Source organism: Mastomys coucha, unplaced genomic scaffold (assembly GCF_008632895.1).
Source record: "Mastomys coucha isolate ucsf_1 unplaced genomic scaffold, UCSF_Mcou_1 pScaffold17, whole genome shotgun sequence".
Taxonomy (NCBI): Eukaryota; Metazoa; Chordata; class Mammalia; order Rodentia; family Muridae; genus Mastomys; species Mastomys coucha.
Genome location: NW_022196899.1, coordinates 35,296,586 through 35,318,959, shown reverse-complemented (window position 1 = coordinate 35,318,959; position 22,374 = coordinate 35,296,586). Strand labels below are relative to the sequence as shown.

Below are 22,374 nucleotides of genomic sequence, written 5' to 3'. Positions count from 1 at the left end.
TGGAATATAATGGTTCAGGTACACGCATAGATAGTTATTCTTTATAAGCCACTTCCTAGATCTAGAAGTATAATCCATCTTTAATATTGACATATTGTCCTAGTTTACTTTCTGTTGCTGTGATAAAATACTGACAGAAAACCAACTTGAGAAGGAAGAGATTTATTTTAGCTTATAAATTGTAGTCCATCTCCAAAAAATATTGTAGTCCATCATCCAGGGCGGGATCTCAAGGCAGGAACCATGGAGAGGTGCTGCTTGCTGGCTTTTTATGACTTGTTCAGCCTCTTTTCATGGACAACCTAGGACTGTGTGTCCCAATTGCCAGCACCTACAGTTTGCTGGTCATTACTCAAGAAAGTGTTCCCATAGACATACCCACAGGCCAGCCAGTTGGATGGAGGCAATTTCTCCTTGCATGTCTCTTTCCAGGTGATGTCAAGTTGACAAAGACTAACTAGCACAGGCATATATTAAAGTCACATGAGTGGTATTATGAACATACCAGAAGTCACAAATTTAGCCTCATGAAGTTACCATGTAACAGGCAGAGAGACAGGAGGATCTTGAATTCAAGTTTGAGGACAGTCTAGGCTATGTAATGAAACTATGAAAAACATCCCTTCCCCAAAAAAACAAAAACCTTTTATAGATAAGTACCTTATTATGTATATAAGTTTCTATAGGACACTAAAATTGTGTTTGCTATAAACTTACATTCTGTTTTAGCAAAAAAGAAAATCACACCTTTGTACTGGTTCAAAGTAATCAAGTTTGGGCCATAATTTAAAAGCTTACTTTAAAGTTTGGAAACAGCAAGGTTGGTCTTTCTTATAATTGTATAAACTTGAATATTACTGATGGAATACTATCAACAAAGCAGGTTCACCAAAGTTATTAACTTACAGTTAATAAAACTAAGCTTATTCTCAAATAGAAGAATAATTGTGAAGAACTCACTAGTTGATTCTTTTTGTTTTAGTGTCTTGGCAAAATCAAATTGATTAGCTGATATACTTGTTAAATTACTAAGTAAAATGTTTGATACATGAAGTCTTTTAAGTGTAAATATTTCAGTTGTTATGGTCATGCTAATAAATATCCCTGGCTGTTGGTTACTTTATAAGAAAAATTAACTTAACTTAGAATTTATGTACCTTTTATGCCAAATGTTTCCTTTTGGATGTTGTGACAGTATCTGGCTCATCTTGCAAAATATTTGCTAATAGTACGTGAAAAGAACTTGTAACATCAAAAATCCTAATTTTTTTTTCTCCCATGAGTACTATAGCCTCTGCCTCTTACTTACTTCATAAAGAATTCCTTGGTATGGTATAGCCAAAGGCAATTTCTTGAATCCTAGGATAGGTCAGTAACTTTCTGAAACTGACAGTTACGGTGGGTTTGTTAGGTAACTGTAATATTCTTATGAACAAATTATTTTACATTTCCATTTTTTCCTCATCTTAATGTTTCACCAGATACATTTATTTACATTATGACTTGATTTTATAGGACTGTGATGAAAAGCAAGGTCAAATCGATCGAGCCATTAGAGGGAAAAGAGCTGTGGAAGAAGAACTTGAGAAGGTAAGAAGGGCAAGCACACAGCTGCCTGAAGGCGGCCACAGGCCTCCGCACCGCTGCCTGCTCTGCTCACGCTAGCCTCATAAGTACTTTCTGGGCAGTGTTTACTCACATCTAACTAAAGTCATTGAAATGATCATTTCACCTACATCCATTTCTTCTAAGAATACTCATTTTATTTGAACTTTGTACTTCAAGATCTGACTTTTTTGAAATGTCTATTTACTGTTCTAGCCTCAGCCCAAAAGTGGTTTTCCTTTTGTCTTCTTTTTTAACTTCGTGCTAACTTACTGAAGTTAGAAATGGACATAATAGGTATAAACAATGAAAAAATCATAATATGCTATGAATTTTATCTTTATGTATGTATGTGTTTGTATATATAGATATATGCAGGTATGCATAGAGGACAGAGGTTGACATTGGTTGTTTACCTCAGTCTTTCTCTGCCTTAATTTTTAAAGAGTCTGCATGAAACTGTAACTCACCAACTCAGCTACATAGTTGCCAGCAACCCAGAAATATGTGAGTCTCTGTCACCTCAGAATTGGGATTACAGGCACATACCTCCACACCCAGCTTTTATGTGAGTGTCTATCCAACAAGCAGTTTACTGCCTGAGTTATTTCTCTGACCCAGATTTTTACCTTTTAAGAATATAATAATTAGGGGTCTGGGAATATCAGTGGTTAAGAACACTATCTTCCAGAGACCTGTGTTCAGTTCCCATCACCCACATGGAGGCTCACGGTCATCTGAAACTCCAGTCCTGGGGATCTAGTACCCTGGTTCTGGCCTCTGTAGGCACTAGGCACTCACAAGATACACAGCCCTACTTGCAGGCAAAACACTCATACACATAAGGTAAAATATTTTAAAAGAATACAATAGTTAGGTAAAATACTTACCCCAATGATATTTGAAGTAAGAACCTTAAAATTAGTTTCTTGCATGCTTCTTCATTAGCAGTAAATATCTATTTTAAATTGCCTTGGGAAAAAAGGGCAACTAAATATTAGCATTTGCCATGTTTAAAGTGCTGTGTTAGTAACTGCATAGAAAGGCTTAGTAACTCTAACATTAAAAATACCAAGCAATGAAGTTGGGATTTGACCTCGAAAGGTAAACTTCATGGCATTCAAAGTATGTGACATATCCATGTTGTCAAAAATAATGACAAAATCAAGTAGTAAAGCAGCAATTTACACACAGTATAGAATATGGCTTTATTTGTGGAAATAAGCACAAGCACTTCTTATTCAAGGTAGACATTTTTTGGCTGTTAGTCTCCTAAAGGTTTATCCTTCCAGGTTTTCTTCATATCATGTTAAGTAATGCTTCCAGCTATACATAAGGCTTTGGAATGAATTTTTTCTAATTACATGAATTTTTAACATTACATGACACAGTGGTAGTCCACCTCAGTGGAAAGAGCGATATAGTCTTACCACTCACTGGTAACTTGGAGACTTGGGAGGGCAGTTAGATGAACAGTTTGTCTGAAAATGTCACCTGGACCTCAGGACCTACTGGGTAGTTAACCCTGTGCTGTAAGAGGAAACCCAGCCTCAAACTGAGCTATGGCACAACTACCCCTGAGAATGGAAGCTCCAATTCCAGCCATGCTGTTGCCCAGGTAACCCAAAGCAGAGTTCTAGAACTTTCAGCTCTACTAGTTATCCTACAATATACACACTTACTTTTCAGTATTTCAGTAGAGAATTATCTTGAACATTCCCTAAATAAATGCTAGAAGTTTTTGGTTTTTTTCTTTGATGTGTTAGGGTGAAACTCTGGGCCTTGTACACAGTTAGTAAGGGCTCTACTATTGAGCTTCATATCCACCCCTACCACCAGTTGTCCATAAATTGACATTTAAAACATTTCTTAAAAGCCCCAGCAGCTGTTGTGTATTTCTGTATTAGTTGGATACTTTACAATGAACATGAATGATTTCGTATTTTTCAGCTGTCAGTTTATAGCATTTTATTTTGTAAATGAATCAATCCTAGGTATCTTCAAATATCTAACAGTAGGAAGAGATGAACACACACTCGTGACTATTTCTCAGCATGTTTTTATTGAGGTAATTTCCTATAAGGTAATACTTATAAGCCTTTTCCTCAGATGTGCCGTGAAGGCAAACAGGATGAAGGTGATTACAGAAAATTGGAAGAAATGCACCAAAGATGTCTTGCTGCAGAACGTTCAAAAGATGATCTTCAGCTAAGACTCAAGAGTGCAGAAAATAGAATAAAACAACTTGAAATTAAGTAAGTTTTCTTTTGGGTTTCCTATGATAACACTTTAAGAATTTACATGGGTTCTAGTGAATTTATTTAGCAACAACCAAATATGTTTTTTTCATAATTTCTATTTTTATTACATTTTAAGTTGACATACAAAGTATTGCATTTAGTGAGAGCATTTTCATACTCATAAGTCATAGTACTGTCTTATAATTTGTTCCCTTCCCACACTGCTCTCCTCCATGTCCCCTGTCTACTCTATGATTGATTCCCTTACCACCCAAGCCACTAAGTAGTGTGCATTTCTGCTTTCATATCATAGATATTCTGTTACCTACTCTGATACTCTCCCTCCCCAAGATATTGTCCTAGCACCCTCAGAATTCTATTTCCGACATAACATAAACACACACACACACACACACACACACACACACACACACTGCATGTAGGAATAATCGTCTTTCTGGGTCTGCTTGCTTGACTTGGCACAATGATTTCCAGTTGAATCAGTTCCCTTATATGTATCATGCTTTCATCTTTCTTTTTTGCTGAGTAAAATGCTACTCTGTTTATGCACCACATTTTCCTTATCCATGTATGTGTTGAACAACTAGACTGATTTTGTTTCCTTCCTGGCTCTTGTGAGCAGAGATGAGGAGAATGTACTAGTATCTCTGTGGTATGTTGACTGTGTGTATGTACATACATGTACATGTATATGTCTGCAAGTTAGATTATATAGTAGTTTTTTTTTTAATTAGAAGACCTCCATACTGATTTCCATAGTAGCTACAAAGGTTCCTCATAGCCTTCCCAACATTGGTTTTATTTTCTTAGGGTGTAATGGGAATTATAAAGCTATTTTAATTTTCATTTCCCTGATGGCTAAGGATGTTGAACATTTGTCCAAATATATACTGGCCATTTGAGATCTGCCTATTTAGTTCATTAACCAACTTACTGATCAGATGATTACATTTATGTTATTTTGTGGGTTTGTTTCATTTTCAAGTTCTTTTATATATTCCAGATGTTAGTCCTCTACTAGGTGAATTAAGCAAAGATGGCTTTGCTCATTCTGAAACCTGGATTTCACTTATAGTTCATTTTGCAGACACTTTTTAATGTATAGTTTCTTATGTCAGTTCATAGTATTATTTTCTAAGCTCGTATTTTTCAGATAGTCTGTAATGTCCCTATATCTTGAGATATTTTCTATATGTTCTCCCTGACAATTTTAGACATTAAAGTCTTCAGTTCACTTCCAGTTGACTTGTGTACAAAGTGAGAGATAGGGACCTCGTTTCCTCTTACTACATGTGAATATCCAGCTTTCCCAGCACCATTTTTCTCTAAACTATGGTTTGAAACTTTGTCAAGAATCACGTGACTTCAGGAGTGTGGATTTATCTCTGAGTCCTCTAGTTTTTTTCATCTACATGTCTATTTTTGTGTGACTTAAATACTGGTTTTGTTTTGTGGCTCTATAATATAACATGAAATAAGATACTGTGACACTTCTAGCATTATTCTTTAGTTTAGGATTACTTCTGTGCTCTATGACTTTTAGGATTTTTTTTTCTAGTTCTATGAAGAATGCCAGTAGAATTTTTTAGGATTGCCTTTAATATGTAGGAGACTTTATAGTAATTCAATCATTTTTACTATATTAGCTCTATGAGCATGATAATATTTTTCTATCTTTTAGGGTCTTCAATTCCTGCAGAGTTTTAAATTTTTCCATTGTAGAAGTCTTTGGCTTCCTTGCTTAGGTATAGTATTACTGAAGGATTTTTTTTTGTTGTTTACTTTTATTACATTCTAGCCATTGCCCCACCTCCCCATCTCTCCTCCTACCATTCCTCATCCCACTTCTCCTCTTCCTTGCCTCTGAGAGGGTGCTCCCCGCAACAGGCCTCTCCTTTCTCAAGTCTCTGAAGGATTAGGCACATCTTGCCCTGAGGCCAGACCAGATATCTGCTATAGATGTGCTGGGGTTTTGTTTTTTTTTTAACTTTTATTGCATTATGATGAGAAAAGTTACATGATTTCAATTTATCTGAATTTGTTAACATTTAAAAATATATTTTAATTAAGTAGAATTGAATCACATTCTTGTTCCCCTTTTGTACCACGGCTCCTCCCATAGACCCCCTTCAATACCTACAATATCTTTTTTGTCATATTCCTTAAAATTTATAAAATATTATAATAAAAATAAGTATTATAAAAGTTGTTTGATATAAAACAATCAATTTAACAGTCTTATGTAGATGCTCGTCTACAGCAATACTGAAAATACATTTTTCTCAATATAAATTTTGAATAACTCCAAACATTAGCTGTATACTTAAAAATAATGCATCACTACTAGTATTTTCTTAGATGAACATGAATATATAAAGTGTTTTTGTTTGTTTTGTATTTAGTAGAGTTTAAAATCTTGGCTCTTACTGTGGTACAAAGCCAAAATAAGAACAATTTTTAGACATTGGAGTTCAGTGGAATAAGGCTGTATTTCAGTGACCCTCACATCACCAAAGGCTTTTACCTCCATAGTAGCTAAACCAAGAGTTGACAGTACTGCTGCGCCAAGGAATGAATTGTAGGCTCGATTTTTGGATACAGACTTCCCACTATAGTCATAGCCATTTGACTTGAGTGAGTGACTTCATTCTCAGCCCACAGAGAACAGGTTACATTCATTTAAGAAATGGTGTAGATATTAAGATGGTGTATCCATAAAGTTATTCACCAACTGTTTCAATGAACAATGGTTCTGCTTGGAGGGTGGCACAGACATTAGGTGAGGGTAAGAATTTGGTTCATTAGCTGTGATAATTTGGAAAAGCATTCATCTCAGAGAAAGACTTAACTTATAAAGTCCTCTTCTTCAAACTTGATACAAGAGTTACAAATGTCAAGCAAAGCATTCAGTCTCACTTTGTTGTTCTCTTACAAGCCACCTCCCTAGTTAATCGTCTATGTTTCTTTTGGGTATATAAATACTTTTGAAATATATAAGCTGTTCTGAAAACCATAGTACAGTATAAAAACATGAAATAACAATACTACTAATAGAGAGGCTGAGATAGGAGAAGCAAGATTTCAAGACCCTTATGGTTGTGCACAGCAAGACACTGTCACAAACAAGCAAGCTGACAGTGTGTATAGATTGTACAATGTTGGACCTATTTCTCCAATTACCAAATTAGAGAGACCATTGGATGACAATCAACAAATTTCCAATTCCTCATATTATTGGATTTCAATCGATTAGGATATGTTGGTAATATTAATTTTCAAATTAATATATTAAGAAAAAGTAATTGTCACTTCCTGTTGTTTTTGTTGTAAGAGGTGGAATTAGGTTTGTGTGGATTTGTTGAAAGATTACCTTCTTGCTTCTTCTAGAGTGTAGTTTAGCTCCTTATGTTGATATTTTCCATCTATTATTCTTTGAAGGGCTAGATTTGTGAAAAGATATTGTGTAAATTTTGTTTTGTCATGGAATATCTTGTTTTCTCCATCTATGGCAATTGAGAGTTTTGCTGGGTATAGTAGCCTGGGCTGGCATTGGTGTTCTTGTAGGGTCTGTATGACATCTGCCCAGGATCTTCTAGCTTTCATAGTCTCTGGTGAGAAGTCTGGCGGAATTCTGATAGGTTACAGTCACTACATTGAATAAAAGTGGAGATAGCTGACACCTTGGCTCGTTTCTGATTTTCAAGGAAATTCATGAGGCCTTTTTCCATTTACTATAATGTGGCTATTTTATCATAGGCAGCTTTTATTATATTGAGATATAAGCCTAGAATTCCTGCTTTTTTGGATTTTTATCATCTAGTAAAGTTGAACTTGGTTAAAATCCTTTTCTCCATCTATCTGTTGATATGATTACATTATTTGTTTTCAAAACTGAGTTCAAGTCTTTTTTTTTCTTTGTAGTATTGGCTACAATATTCTGTAGATAGCTATTTAGCATATTTGCTCTCTGATGTCATATAAGTGATATGTCTTTCTCCATTTTTGTCTTGATGATCTGTTTGTTGATCATCACGTAATAATAAAGTCACCTGTTTTTATGCTGGAATCAGTCTGTGTTTTTATATCTAGTAGTTTTATAAAACTAGGTGAGCCAACGTTGTGAGCTCATGTATCTATAATCTCCTCCTGATGAATCATAGTCTTAATGTAATAATCAATGAAAAGTGACATTCTTTATTTTTCTGACTTGTACGGCGCCTTGCTGCCTGGATAGCAACAATAAGGACCAAACACCGAGACTTCTTCTCTTGACAGTTTACTCAGGAAATTTTCTTTTGTGTTAACATCTCTTTTAGGTACCCAAGTGTTAACAGCTCTTTTAGGTGTTAAGGCTCTTCCCGCCTCCCAGGCGCAGCCCGCCTCCATGGAATCGCACTTCTTGCTTCTAAGTGCTGTGGCTCTTCCTGCTTCTGTGAAATGGGCGGCAGCAGCAGCTCTTGCTAGTCGCTGCTGCTCTTCTTCTGTGGAGTCGCAGCTGCTCCTGCTGCTGCGTAGTCACCGCTGCTCTTGCTTCGGCAGAGTGGCGTGGAATGGCCGCTGCTCTTTCTTCTGTGGAGTGGCGTGGAATGCCCTGACTGCCTGGAGAGTGCCCCTTATATACCCGTGCCCAAGCCCTCGTGGTTCTCCTGGATTGATTCCCTGGCAATCGCCTCATTAGCATACACCTGCTTGGGAGGGGTTTGGTAGCATGCACCTGCTTGGGTTTGGCGCATGATTGGTTAGCATACACCTGCTCGGGAGACACCTAATTTGCATGAGCCCGCTTGGGAGGGGCACCTGCATGAGCCCGCTCAGGAGGGGCGCATGCGCAATAGAATCATCTATCGCTGCTGCCCTGGCCTGTCTTGGATTCGATTGTCTGAACGGCTGCCTACACTGACTAATTTTAATTTGACATGTACTTTAACATATACTGGAATAATTGCACTTGTGTGCTTCCTAGCTCCATGTGCTTGAAATGTCTTTTTTGTTTTGTTTTGTTTTATTAGATATTTTCTATATTTACATTTCAAATGATATCCCCTCTCCCAGTTTTCCCTCTGGAAAAAAAACTATTCTCTCCCCCCACTTCTCACCACCCCACCCTCACTCGCTTCCTGGCCCTGGCATTCTCCTATACTGGGGCATAGAGCCTTCACAGAACCAAGGGACTCTCCTCCCAATGATGACTGACTAGGCCATCTTCTTCTGTATTAGTCAGGCACTGGCAGGGCCTCTCAGGAGATAGCTATATCAAGTTCCTGTCAGCCATCTTCCATCTACATATGTAGCTAGAGCCAGGAGTCCCACCATGTGTACTTTTTGGTTGGGAGTTCAGTCCCTGAGAGGTCTGGGGGTACTGGTTAGTTCATAATGTTGTTCCTCCTTTGGGGCTGTAAACCCTTCAGCACCTTGTATCCTTTCTCTAGCTCTTTCATTGGGGATCCTGTACTCAGTCCAATGGATGGCTATGAGCATCCACTTCTGTATTAGTCGAGCACTGGCAGAGCCTCTCAGGAGACAGCTATATCAGGCTTCTGTCAGCCAGCACTTGCTGGCACCCACAATAGTGTCTGGGTTTGGTGATTGTATATGGGAAGGATTCCCAGGTGGGGAAGTCTCTGGATTTTCCTTCCTTCAGTCTCTGCTCCACACTTTGTCTCTGCAACTCCTTCCATGGATATTTTGTTCTCCCTTCTAAGAAGGATCGAAGTATTCACACATTGGTCTTCCTTCTTGAGTTTCTTGGGGTTTATGGATTGTATCTTGAGTATTCCAAGCTTCTGGGCTAATATCCTCTTATCAGTGAGTACATACCATGTGTGTTCTTTTGTGATTGGGTTACCTCACTCAGGATGATATTCTCCAGATCCATCCATTTCCCTAAGAATTTTATAAATTCATTGTAATAGCTGAGTAGTACTCCATTGTGTAAATGTACCACAGTTTCTGTATCCATTCCTCTGTTGAAGGACATCTGGTTTGTTTCCAGCTTCTGGCTATTATAAATAAGACTGCTATGAATATTGTGGAGCATGTGTCCTTATTACATGTTGGAGCATCTTCTAGGTCTATGCCCAGGAGTGGTATAGCTGGGCCCTCTGGTAGTACTATGTCCAATTTCCTGAGGAACCGCCAAACTGATTTCCAGAATGGTTGTACTCTCTTGCAATCCCACCAACAAAAAGTGTTCTCTTTCTCCACAACCTTGCCAGTATCTGTCACCTGAGTTTTTCATCTTAGCCATTCTGACTGGTGTAAGGTGGAATCTCAGGGTTGTTCTGATTTGCATTTCCCTGATGACTAAGGATGTTGAACATTTCTTTAGGTGCTTCTCAGCCACTCGGTATTCCTCAGTTGAAAATTCTTTGTTTAGCTGTGTACCCCATTTTTAATAGGGTTATTTGGTTCTCTGGAGTCTAACTTCTTGAGTTCTTTGTGTATATTGGATATTAGCCCTCTAACAGATACAGGGTTGGTAAAGATCTTTTCCCAAATTATTGGTTGCTGTTTTGTCCTACTGACAGTGTCCTTTGCCTTACAGAAGCTTTATAATTTTATGAGGTCCCATTTGTCAATTCTTGATCTTAGAGCATAAGCTATTGGTGTTCAGGAAGTTTCCCCCTGTGTCCATGTGCTTGAGGCTCTTCCCCACTTTCTTTTCTACTAGTTTCTGTGTATCTGGTTTGATTTGGAGGTCCATGATCCACTTAGACTTGAGCTTTGTACAAAGAGATAGGAATGGATCGACTTGCATTCTTCTATATGCTGGCCACCAGTTGAGCCAGCACCATTTGTTGAAAATGCTGTCTTTTTTCCACTGGATGGTTTTAGCTCCTTTGTCAAAGATCAAGTGACCAGAGGTCTGTGGATTTATTTCTGGGTCTTCAATTCTGTTCCATTGATCTACCTCCCTGTCATTGTAACAATACCATGCAGTTTTTAGTCATGATTGCTCTGTAGTAAAGCTTAAGGTCAGGGATTGTGATTCCACCAGAGGTTCGTTTAGTGTTGAGAATAGTTTTCGATATCCTAGGTTTTTTACTATTCTAGATGAATTTGCAAATTGCTTTTTCCAAGTCTGTGAAGAGTTGAGTTGGAATTTTGATGGGGATTGCTTTGAATCTATAGATTGCTTTCGGCAAGATGGGCCATTTTTACTATATTAATCTTGCCAATGCATGAACATGGGAGATCTTTCCATCTTCTGAGATCTTCTTCAATTTCCTTCTTCAGAGACTTGAAGTTCTTGTCATACAGATTTTTTACTTGCTTAGTTAGATTCACACCAAGGTATTTTATATTATTTGTGACTATTGTGAAGGGTGTTGTTTCCCTAATTTCTTTCTGAACCTGTTTATACTTTGTGTAGAGGAAGGCTACTGCTTTACTTGAGTTAATTTTATATCCAGCTACTTTGCTGAAGTTATTCATCAGGTTTAGGAGTTCTTTGGTGAAATTTTTGTTGTCACTTAAGTATGTTATCATATCATCTGCAAATAGTGATAATTTGACTTCTTCCTTTCCTATTTTTATCCTTTTGATCTCCTTTTGTTGTCTAATTGCTCTGGCTAGGACTTCAAGTACAATATTGAGTAGGTAGGGAGAAAGTGGGCAGCCTTGTCTTGTCCCTGATTTTAGGGGGATTGCTTCAAGTTTCTCTCCATTTAGTTTGATGTTGGCTACTGGTTTGCTATATATTGTTTTTACTGTGTTTACGTATGGGCCTTGAATTCCTGCTCTTTCCAAGACCTTTATTATGAAGGGATGTTAGATTTTGTCAAATACTTTCTCTGCATCTAATGAGATGGTCATATGTTTTTTTTTGGGGGGGGGGTTATATAGTGAATTATATTGATGGATTTCCATATATTGAACCATGCCTGCATCCCTGGGATGAAGCCTACTTGATCATGATGGATGATCATTTGGATGTGTTCTTGGGTTCGGTTTGCAAAAAATTTATTGAGTATTTTTGCATCAATATTCACAAGGGAAATTGGTCTGAAGTTTTCTTTCTTTGTTAGGTCTTTGTGTGGTTTGGGTATCAGAGTAATTGTGGCTTCATAGAACAAATTGTGTAGAGTACCTTCTGTTTCTATTTTGTGGAATAGTTTGAGGAGTATTAGTAATAAATCTTCTTTGAAGGTCTGATGAAACTCTGCACTAAACCCATCTGGTGCTGGGCTTTTTTTTTGGTTGGGAGACTATTTATGACTGTTTCTGTTTTGTTAGGGAATATGGGACTGTTTAGATCGTTTATCTGATCTTGATTTAACTTTGGTACCTAGTATCTATCTAGAAAAATTGTACATTTCATCCTTGTTTTCCAGTTTTTGTTGAATATAGGCTTTTGTTTTAGGATCTCATGATTTTTTTGGATTTCCTCAGTTTCTGTTGTTATGTGTCCCTTTTCATTTCTGATTTTGTTTATTAGGATACTGTCTCTGTGCCTCTTGTTAGTCTTGCTAAGGGGTTTATCTATTTTCTTGATTTTTTTTCAAAGAACCAGCTTCTAGATTGGTTGATTCTTTGTATAGTTCTTTTTGTTTCCACTTGGTTGATTTCAGCCCTGAGTTTGATTATTTCCTGCAGTCTACTCCTCTTAGGTAGATTTGCTTCTTTTTGTTCTAGCACCTTAAGGTGTGCTGTCAAACTGCTAGTGTATGCTCTCTCCAGTTTCTTTTTGGAGGCACTCAGAGCTATGAGTTTTCCTCTTGGGACTGCTTTCATTGTCTCCCATAAGATTGGGTATATTGTGGCTTCATTTTCATTAAACTCTAGAAAGTCTTTAATTTCTTTATTTCTTCCTTGTCCAAGTTAGTATTGAATAGAGTGTTGTTCAGCTTCCACGTGTATGTGGGCATTCTATTGTTTATGTTGTTATTGAGGACCAGCCTTAGACCATGGTGATCTGATAGGATGCAAGGAATTATTTCACTTCTATGAGTATCTGTTGAGGTCTGTGTGTGACCGATTATATGGTTAATTTTGGCAATACCATGAGGTGCTGAGAAGAAGGTGTATCCTTTTGTTTTAGGATAACATATTCTATAAATATCTGTTAAATCTATTTGTTTCATAACTTCTTTTAGTTTCACTGTGTCTCTGTTTACTTTCTGTTTCCATGATCTGTCCATTGCAGAGAGTGGGGTGTTGAAATCTCTCACTGTTATTGTGTGTGGTGCAATGTGTGCTTTGAGCTTTAGTAAAGTTTCTTTTATGAATGTAGATGCCCTTGTATTTGGAGCATAGAGGTTCAGAATTGAGAGTTCAGCTTGGTAGATTTTACCTTTGATGAGTATGAAGTGTCCCTCCTTATCTTTTTTCATCATTTTAGATCGAAAGTCGATTTTATTCGATATTAGAATGGCTACTCCAGCTTGTTTCTTGGCTCTGTTTGCTTGGAAAATGGTTTTCCAGCCTTTTACTCTGAGGTAGTGTCTGCCTTTGTCACTAAGGTGGGTTTCCTGAATGCAGCAAAATGTTGGGTCCTGTTTATGTAGCCAGTCTGTTAGTCTATGTCTTTTTATTGGGGAATTGAGTCCATTGATATCAATAGATTTTAAGGAAAAGTAATTGTTGCTTCCTGTTATTTTTGTTGTTAGAGTTGGAATTATGTTCATGTGGCCATATTCTTTTAGTTTTCTTGAAAGATTACCTTCTTGCTTTTTCTAGGATGTAGTTTCCCTCATTACATTGGAATTTTCCATTTATTATCCTTTGAAGGTCTAGATTTGTGGAAAGATTCTGTGTAAATTTGGTTTTCTTGTGGAATACCTTGGTTTCTCCACCTATGGTAATTGAGAGGTTTGCTGGGTATAGTAGCCTGGGCTGGCATTTGTGTTCTTGTAGGGTTTGTATGACATCTGCCCAGGATCTTCTAGCTTTCATAGTCTCTGGTGCAGTGTTTGGTGTAATTCTGATAGCTCTGCCTTTATATGTTACTTGACCTTTTTCCCTCACTGATTTTAATATTTTCTTTGTTTTTTGCATTTGGTGTTTTGAGTATTATGTGACAGGAGGAATTTCTTTTCTGGCCCAGTCTATTTGGAGTTCTGTAGGCTTCTTGTATGTTCATGGGCAACTCTTTCTTTAGGTTAGGGAAGTTTTCTTCTATAATTTTGTTGAAGATATTTACTGGCCCTTTAAGTTGGAAGACTTCCCTCTCTTCTATACCTATTATCCTTAGGTTTGGTCTTCTCATTGTGTCCTGGGTTTCCTAGATGTTTTGAGTTAGGATCATTTTGCATTTTGCATTTTCTTTGACTGTTGTTTCAATGTTTTCCATGGTATCTTCTGCACCTGAGATTCTCTCTTCAATATCTCGTATTCTGTTGGTGATGCTTGCATCTATGGATCCTGACTTCTTTCCTAATATTTCTATCTCCAGAGTTGTCTCTCTTTGTGATTTCTTAATTGTTTCTACTTCCATTTTTAGGTCCTGGCTGGTTTTGTTCAATTCTTTCATCTGTTTTGTTGTATTTTCCTGTAATTCCTTAAGGGATTTTTATGTTTCCTCTTTAAGGTCTTCTACTTGTTTACTCATGTTCTCCTGTAATTCTTTAAGGGATTTTTGTGTTTCCTCTTTAAGGGCTTGTACCTCTTTACCTATGTTCTCTTATATTTCTTTAAGGGAGTTATTCATACTCTTCTTAAATTCCTCTATCAGCATCATGAGATATGATTTTAGATCCAAATCTTGCTTTTCTGTTGTGTTGTGGTATCCAGGACTTGCTGTGGTTGGAGTACTGGGTTCTGATGATGCCAAGTCGTCTTGGTGTCTATTGGTAAGATTCTTGTGTTTTCCTTTTGCCATCTGTGTTAATCTCTGGTGATAGATTTTCTTGCTGTCTCTGGCTGGAGCTTGTTCCTCCTGTAAGCCTGTGTCAGCACTCCTGGGAAATCATCTCTCTCCTAGTAAGACCTGTGCCTCCTGGCTGGTCTCACCTAAGAAAATCACTGGAGAGAAAATGGAGATCTCACCTGAGTCCTGAGGTCAGAGCACTCCCTGGAGACAAGCTCTCTGCTCTCGGGAATGGTGCACAGAGGCCTGTGGAAGATCCGCGCACCTCCTGGGTGAAAATGGAGGCAGGAAGGACTGTCCCAGCTGCTCTGCTGTTTGTGTGGCCTGTGCCTCCTGACTGGTCCTGCCTTAGAAAAGCGATTGAAATTTCTTTTTCCAAGTTTTTTATCCTAAGATTGATTTGTCTTTGCCAGTGAGGTGTATAGTTCTTGTAGATAACAAATAGATGAATTCTATTTTTTAACCAATGTACTAGATTGCCTTTGAATTTATTGGCATTTATTAAGATACATAGTTGATATAAAAAGTCTTTCTAGAATTCTTGACATGCATGCAGTTTTTCCACGAGTATAAACAGAAGTCAGCATTTTAAGACATATTTATCATGTGTCTTAGTTACTGTTCTGTTGCTGTGAAGGGACACCATGACTGAGACAACTTATAAAAGAAAGCATTTAGTTGGGGGCTTGCCTATAGTTTCAGGTGATTAGTTCATGATTGCCATCATGAGTAGCATGGTGTCAGGCACACAAGTATGGCACTGGAACAGTAGGTGGGAACTTACATCCTGGTTGACAGGCAGGACACAGAGAGATAGCTAACTAGGCCTGGGAGGCTTTTGAAACCTCAAAGCACACTCCTATGACACACTTCCTCAACAAGGCCTCAACACCTCCAAATCCTTCCCAAACAATTCTTCTAACTGTGGACTAAGCATTCGAATATATGAGCCTATAGGACCATTTTTATTCAAACCACCACATTACGTAATGATGCTTCTTTTCTGTGTGAGTTCTTAAAAATTATGGAATGAAAGTTTATCTAAAGAACTTTCCCACATTGCTTACTTCAGTATTAATTCTGTTCAGTATGAATTTACTCTCATTGTATGTTTTCACATGCTGCGTATGGGTTGTGAGCAATGGGTGAAAAGCTTTTTCTTGTTTTTAACATGGAAAAGCAGCTCTCTAGAATTTTAAATGTTCCATAAAGGATACGGGCTAGTCTATGTTTATATTAGTAGAATTCGATCTAGCATCAATTCTTCTGCTTTGTTGAACAAATGGGAAATCTGAAGGCTTCCAGATACTCTCCACTTCATGTGCTTCTCCCCGGGATCATATCTTAGATATTCACCAGCATGCTGGTCAGCAGTGAGAACTTTGGATAACCTCCACACACTGAGGCTTTTCTCCAGCTTGTCTTTTTGTGCATCCTCAGGGTATACTTGATAAATGTCCGCTCTCTTCACTCAGAGGATTCCTGGAATATGCATTCTCTTACCCCATTCTAGTTTCAGAAATACTAAGCTTTGCTATTTTTCAAGTCTCCAATAATCTTTTTGAGGGACTGGACTGGACTGGACTGGATTTGATTTGACTTGGCTTAACTTTAACATTGAGGCAGTCAGCTGCTGTATTTTCCTATGGTCCTGACATTAAGTAAAAATTTGATTAGGAGGGCTGGAGAGATGGCTCAATGGTTAAGAGCACTGACTACTCTTCCGAAGGTCCTGAGTTCAAATCCCAGCAACCACATGGTGGCTCACAACTATCCGTAATGAGATCTGACACCCTCTTCTGGTGTGTCTAGAGACACCTACAGTGTACTTACATATAATAAATAAATAAATCTTTAAAAAAAATTTGATTAGGAGTTGCTGCATCTGTTTGCTATCAACTTCACATTGTTCTCTTGCTATAGCAGTTCTCAGTGAACCAATATTTCACATTGGTTTTCCAAATAAATAATACCAGGTCACCTTGTCCATTCTTATTTAAAATTGTTAAATACATTTACTTGGTATTGCATACGTTTTTGAAACCACATTAGTATTAAGTAAAATGAGGGCTATGGTTATATTTACTGTGTTCTCAATTCCCACCACCATGCTGAAGTGAAAAGAAATGACTCAGAATAAAGAAAACATAAGTCTACACCATAAAGTGTGCACATCTTTATCCTTTGTGTTGTTTCATTTATTTAAACAAAACAGTTCCTCAGAAGAGATATCACGTTCCCATGAAATGATCCAGAAACTTCAAACTGTATTGGAGTCTGAGAGGGAGAACTGCAGCTTTGTCAGCGAGCAAAGGCTGAAGCTTCAGCAAGAAAATGAGCAACTACAGAAGGAGACTGAGGGTTTGAGAAAAGTCGCTCTGGAGGCCCAGAAAAAAGCAAAATTAAAGGTATTTTTCAAAATGAGTTAAATGTCTTCTTAGGAAAATCAAGGTATAGAGAATATTCATTAGAACCCTAGCCAAACATTTTCAGGTTTTGTGTGTTTGCAGTGCGTGCGCGTGTGTGCGCGTGTTGTGTGTTTTATCCATTTATTAGTAGACTGACACTATAGCTTGGATAGTGTGAACACAGCTATGTAGGTATCTCTGTATTGTGCTGGTTATGCATGTGTGTGTCCACCTTCTCATCAAATAGCATGAAATCCTAATTTAAAGTACTAACTAGTGGAACTTGCCAAGTGTTCTTGAACATGATTGTCTTTTCTAGCTACACACATTTAAAAAAAAAAGTTCCAGGCCAGGCAGTGGTGGCGCACGCCTTTAATCCCAGCACTTGGGAGGCAGAGACAGGTGGATTTCTGAGTTCGAGGCCAGCCTGGTCTACAGAGTGAGTTCCAGGACAGCCAGGGCTATACAGAGAAACTCTGTCTCAAAAAAAAACAAAAACCAAAACCAAAAAGAAAAAAGAAAAGAAAAAAAAAGTTCCAGCCATACAACAAACTGACCTTCCTGCCAAAGCAACATAAGCAACACTAGAGAACTGTAACCTAGACAGCTCTGCAGTCTGCCGTGCTCCCACTTCCTCTCACACACTAGCAGAACTGTAGCTTAGACAGCTCTGCAGTCTACCGTGCTCCCACTTCCTCTCAGACACTGAATTTCTTCAAAATCAGTAAGGGAATATTGCAGCCCTTTGCTCTGAAAGCCTCTCCTACCAACTCTAAAAGCAGCAGCAAGAAGAATGCAAGGGGCAATGTCTCATCTGAGAAAAATCCTTACCTTTTATATTCTTTCCCCTTTCCTCTTCAATAATCCATTTAAGGCACTTTAAAGAAACACATTATTCCATCAGCATCTCAAATTCTCCATTCCACTGTATTTTTCTAAAAAGTGGCATTAGCTTTTTATAATAAAGATCTCCATCTTCCAGGCTCACAGTGAGGATGTAAATAGCAGTACTGGTGTTTCACTTTGCTTATTGCTGATTCAGACAATCATGTCATAGTCTGACATCATTCCTGTCAACACACAATTATTGACTATACTATTGTAGGTATCCAGGGCTGTAAGCATCTGTAAGAATATGAAATATGAGATGAAAAATAATAATATGTCTTACAAAGATATTTTTACTTTGTGAAATAAAGAAAACATGGAAAAGAACTGTATTGCCAGATATCAATATAAAGCCAGTTAGAGTTACAAGACAGTATTATTAACTTCAGAATAATCATATATTGATAAATAGCACAAAATAAAATCCAGAAAAACATTTCACTCTGATAATGACCTAATTTTGTAGCAGAAATACACTACGGTTCAAGAGGAAAAGAATTATCTTAATTTTAATACTAGATCAATTAGGTCCATGTTTAAAAAACAAATCTTGACTTCTTTCATCACACCATATATGCAAAGCAATGTGTGCTGCCTTACAGACTTGAAAATAGAATGCATAAGCTAGAGAGATGGCTCAGGGGTTAAGAGTATGCGCTCCTATTACAGAATACTTGAGTTCAGTTCCCAGCACTCAGAGCCACCTACAATCCAGCTCCAGGACATCAGACTCCCTCTTCTGGACTCTGAGGGCACTTACACTTACATGCACATGCACACATTTACACAAAAGTAAAAGTTAAAAAGACCTTTTTTAAAAATGAAATACAATCTTTGGATTTACAAGAGAAAATCTTCATGTCCTTGTGTAATATTTCTTAAAAACAGAAACCTAATGTCTGATGATGATGGTGGTGGTGGTGATGATGATGATGATGATGATGATGATATGATATGTGAGTGCTCTACTGTATATACATCCACATGCCAGAAGAGGACATCAGATCCCCTTATTGATGGTTGTGACCCACATGTGGTTGCTGGGAATTGAACTCAGCCTAGTTTCTTTAAGAGAAAAAGAATTAATATTTTTCTTTCAATGATCAAAAGCATCGTTAATGACTGGAGTTGCAGCTCAGTGTTAGAGTGCTTGCCTAGCTTCAGAAGACTCGGAGTTGCCCTATTCCAGTACCACAAAACTAATTAAAAGTGTATATAACTGTTCTTACCAATGAGTAATTAAATTTATTAATACAGAGAAGACATAGAAAATCAGATGTCTAATTTTGTATATTCCATAAATACGTTCAACTTTAGTATTCTTGAGGAAAAATAAATTAAAACTAGAATGCGATAATGCTATACAACTTCCAAAAATGACTGAAATTCAAGACTGGCAATATCAAGGACCTGGGGTTTGAATACAATACTGGTAGTAATCTAAAATAAAACAGTTGTTATTTAGCAAAATCTTAGAAAACTGTGTATACATACATATTATGTCAAATAACCCTACCTGTATACCCCACAGATACAAGTTTTGTGATCAAAAAACAAACATATCTAGAAATGATTATAGAAGTTTTAACCAAAATATTGACAACAGTTTAAATGGTCACCAACATCTGGTTGTATAAATAGGGATACATTTGTGTAGTAGAATAAACGCAGCAGTGCAAACCAATGTATATTTATAAGCAGTGCTGGATGCATCCCAAAGACATAAGGCTGAAGAAGCCAGGCATATAAAAGCTTTACAGTCTGTTATTCCATTATCTGAAAGTAAAGGATAGGTATATTGCTCAAAAGGATATGATCAGAAGAGTAGTTATTGTTTCGGTAAGTGAATACTAAAGGCAGAGCACTTGAGGATTCTTCTTGAGTTACCTAAATCTGGGCAATTAATTTGTTATGTTGGTATACAGCAAAAGTTGAACTTTGTACTTAAAACTTACATACACAGAAAAGCAGAAGGATGGTGGGCTTGAGGTTAACCTGGCTACATGAACAGACAGCATAGTCCAGGTCTTGGTCAGGGTTATTCTATAGCAAGACCCTAAATAAAAAACAAGAAGAAAAAAAAAATCTTATACCCTTCTTCTAGGTCAACAATCCTCAACCTGTGGGCCATGACCCACACAGGGATTTCATATCAGATATTCGAATTACAATTCATAACTAGCAAAATGACAGTTATGAAGTAGCAATGGAATAATTTTATTGTTGTGGGTCACCACAACATAAAGAACTGTATTAAAAAGGTTTACACCATTACAAAGGTTGAGAATCACTGTTCTAGGTGAAAACAAACCTTGATAGACAAGAGGTATGCAAGATATAGACAAAGTTCCTCTGAAAACTGGAAGATGCAGGCAGGAGTGCGTTATAAACTTTGGTATATGCTTTAGGAAAGTTCATATGTTTTAAAGTCTACTTTCATATTATAAAATTCATTCCATTTGGAAAATATGAGTAGGCAATCTAGGTAAGTATTTAATAGGTGAGATAAACCTTTCTTAACAAAACATAAGACGGAGAAAATTAACAATAGTAGTACATAAAATATTTAAAACTACTTATAATTTTAAAATAGTATCTAAAGAGTTCACAAAGTTAGAAACAATAAGAACTGATAACCACTATTAACTAACTGCTGAGTTGCAGTGCCAGTAACTATGCAGCTAATCTCATAGCACAATATTATGGTCTAAACTTGAGTCATAAGAAGTAACCAAAATATTTTAAGATTAATATTTTATTTCAACAGCATTTTAATAACAAATCAGAAACTGCCATGCACTAATATTTCTGTCCCAAGTTTAAATCCCAATTTTAAGTAGATATGCAGTAATCCTTTCCATGTTGTAATTGCTGCCTTAGAATTCACAAATCAAACAGTTATATAGAAAATTATTTCTGAGCTATAGGATTGCAGTGATTTGACATTGGTCTCTAACATTTTTATTTTTCATAGTTTTACAATGAACATATGTCTTTGGTCTTTATTGTTTATACTAGGGAATGTGTAGAATGAGTGAATTACCCTACTCTAGTACTTTGTTTGGTCATCTTTAACATTTCAGAATAGTAACTGATCTGTTTTAGAAATCAAAATGATGATTTTTTTAAAAAGCTTATTAACTCAATATATCCCACTGGATCTCTGAGTAACAAAAGGAAAATCATTGGCGATGAAGAGATAGTACATCTTAACTAATTAGTTATAATTCTATCATATAGAAAAATCACGCTTTCAGAAATTGCTTTATTGCTGATTTCTTGACAACCTTAGAAAAGAGTATGATCTTCAGTAAATAAACTGAAAGCAGACAGGAACAGAGCCAGTGCTAGTAACAGAAAGGGAGGGAATGGTAACATGGCACCATCTTGGGCAACTATCAATTCTCTGACAAAAGGGATGTAAGAAGACAGCATTCTAAACCTGCGTGAACCAGTTCCTGTGTGGGACAGCCTTTGAGAGAGCTTGGGTTTTTTGCTTTCTAAATGAGATTTATAACCATCACTTCCCTGAAAATGGTGGAGACTGAGATGCAGGAGGAGGAGACACACTTCAAGTTCAAAGCTGCAGAATCTCGTAATTCTGAAATATTAGAGAGAAGCACAAGGAGCCAGAGGAGAGTCTAAGAGCAGGGGAACACAAAGATCAGTACACAGTTGTCCTTCAGTGGCTTGTACTAATAACATCTGACATTTTATTTGCTTACTGTTTGAACAAGCTTATTTAAGAGTTTCAGATCAGATACCAAGAGTCTTACCATACTAGATGGTAAAGACAGGATATTTGTTTTGTTGTTGGAGTTGTTTAGTGGTTTTGAAATAGTAAGGATAAGTTTCTTACTTATTATATTTTGAGTACTAATTTAGATAAATTTTACAAAGTACTCAAAGTCAAACTAGCCATCTCTCTTTCTAATAACATAACTTTTAAATACCATACAGTAGGTGTTCTTTACAGTTATCTCTTGAGTACAGTAAAGAAGTCAGCTCACCTTGCAGCCTTTCTCCTCCAAATTTTTCTTCAATAATCACAGAACAAGGGGAAATATTCTATTTCTAATCTGTTTGTATAAGAAAGATGGTTCATTATATGCAGGGCTGCTTTATATCATTAGAACTGAAATCCTTCCTCAACTCTAATTAAGAAAGCTGTTTAGGGAATTCTAACTGAATTTGTTTTTATTTTTATTCTGCATTAAAATGTTTTACTATAGCCAGGCAGTGATAGCTTATGCCTTTAATCCCAGCACTTGGGAGGCAGAGGGAGGCGGATTTCTGAGTTCGAGGTCAGCCTGGTCTACAGAGTGGGTTCCAGGACAGCCAGGGCTATACAGAGAAACCCTGTCTCGAAAAAAAAAAAAAAAAAAAAAAAGATGGCTTAAAATGT

General features: G+C 37.1%; 1 protein-coding gene across 7 annotated transcripts in view; it reads left to right on the top strand.

Moving 5' to 3' along the window:
• Positions 1-22,374, top strand: part of Sclt1 (sodium channel and clathrin linker 1) — a 130,540-nt gene that overhangs the window by 91,663 nt on the left and 16,503 nt on the right. For all 7 annotated transcript variants that reach the window (XM_031376705.1, XM_031376706.1, XM_031376707.1 and 4 more), the window contains 3 exons: positions 1,516-1,590; positions 3,715-3,860; positions 16,889-17,081. In XM_031376705.1, the coding sequence (XP_031232565.1) occupies positions 1,516-1,590; positions 3,715-3,860; positions 16,889-17,081 (414 nt within the window). The remainder of the gene's footprint in view (positions 1-1,515; positions 1,591-3,714; positions 3,861-16,888; positions 17,082-22,374) is intronic.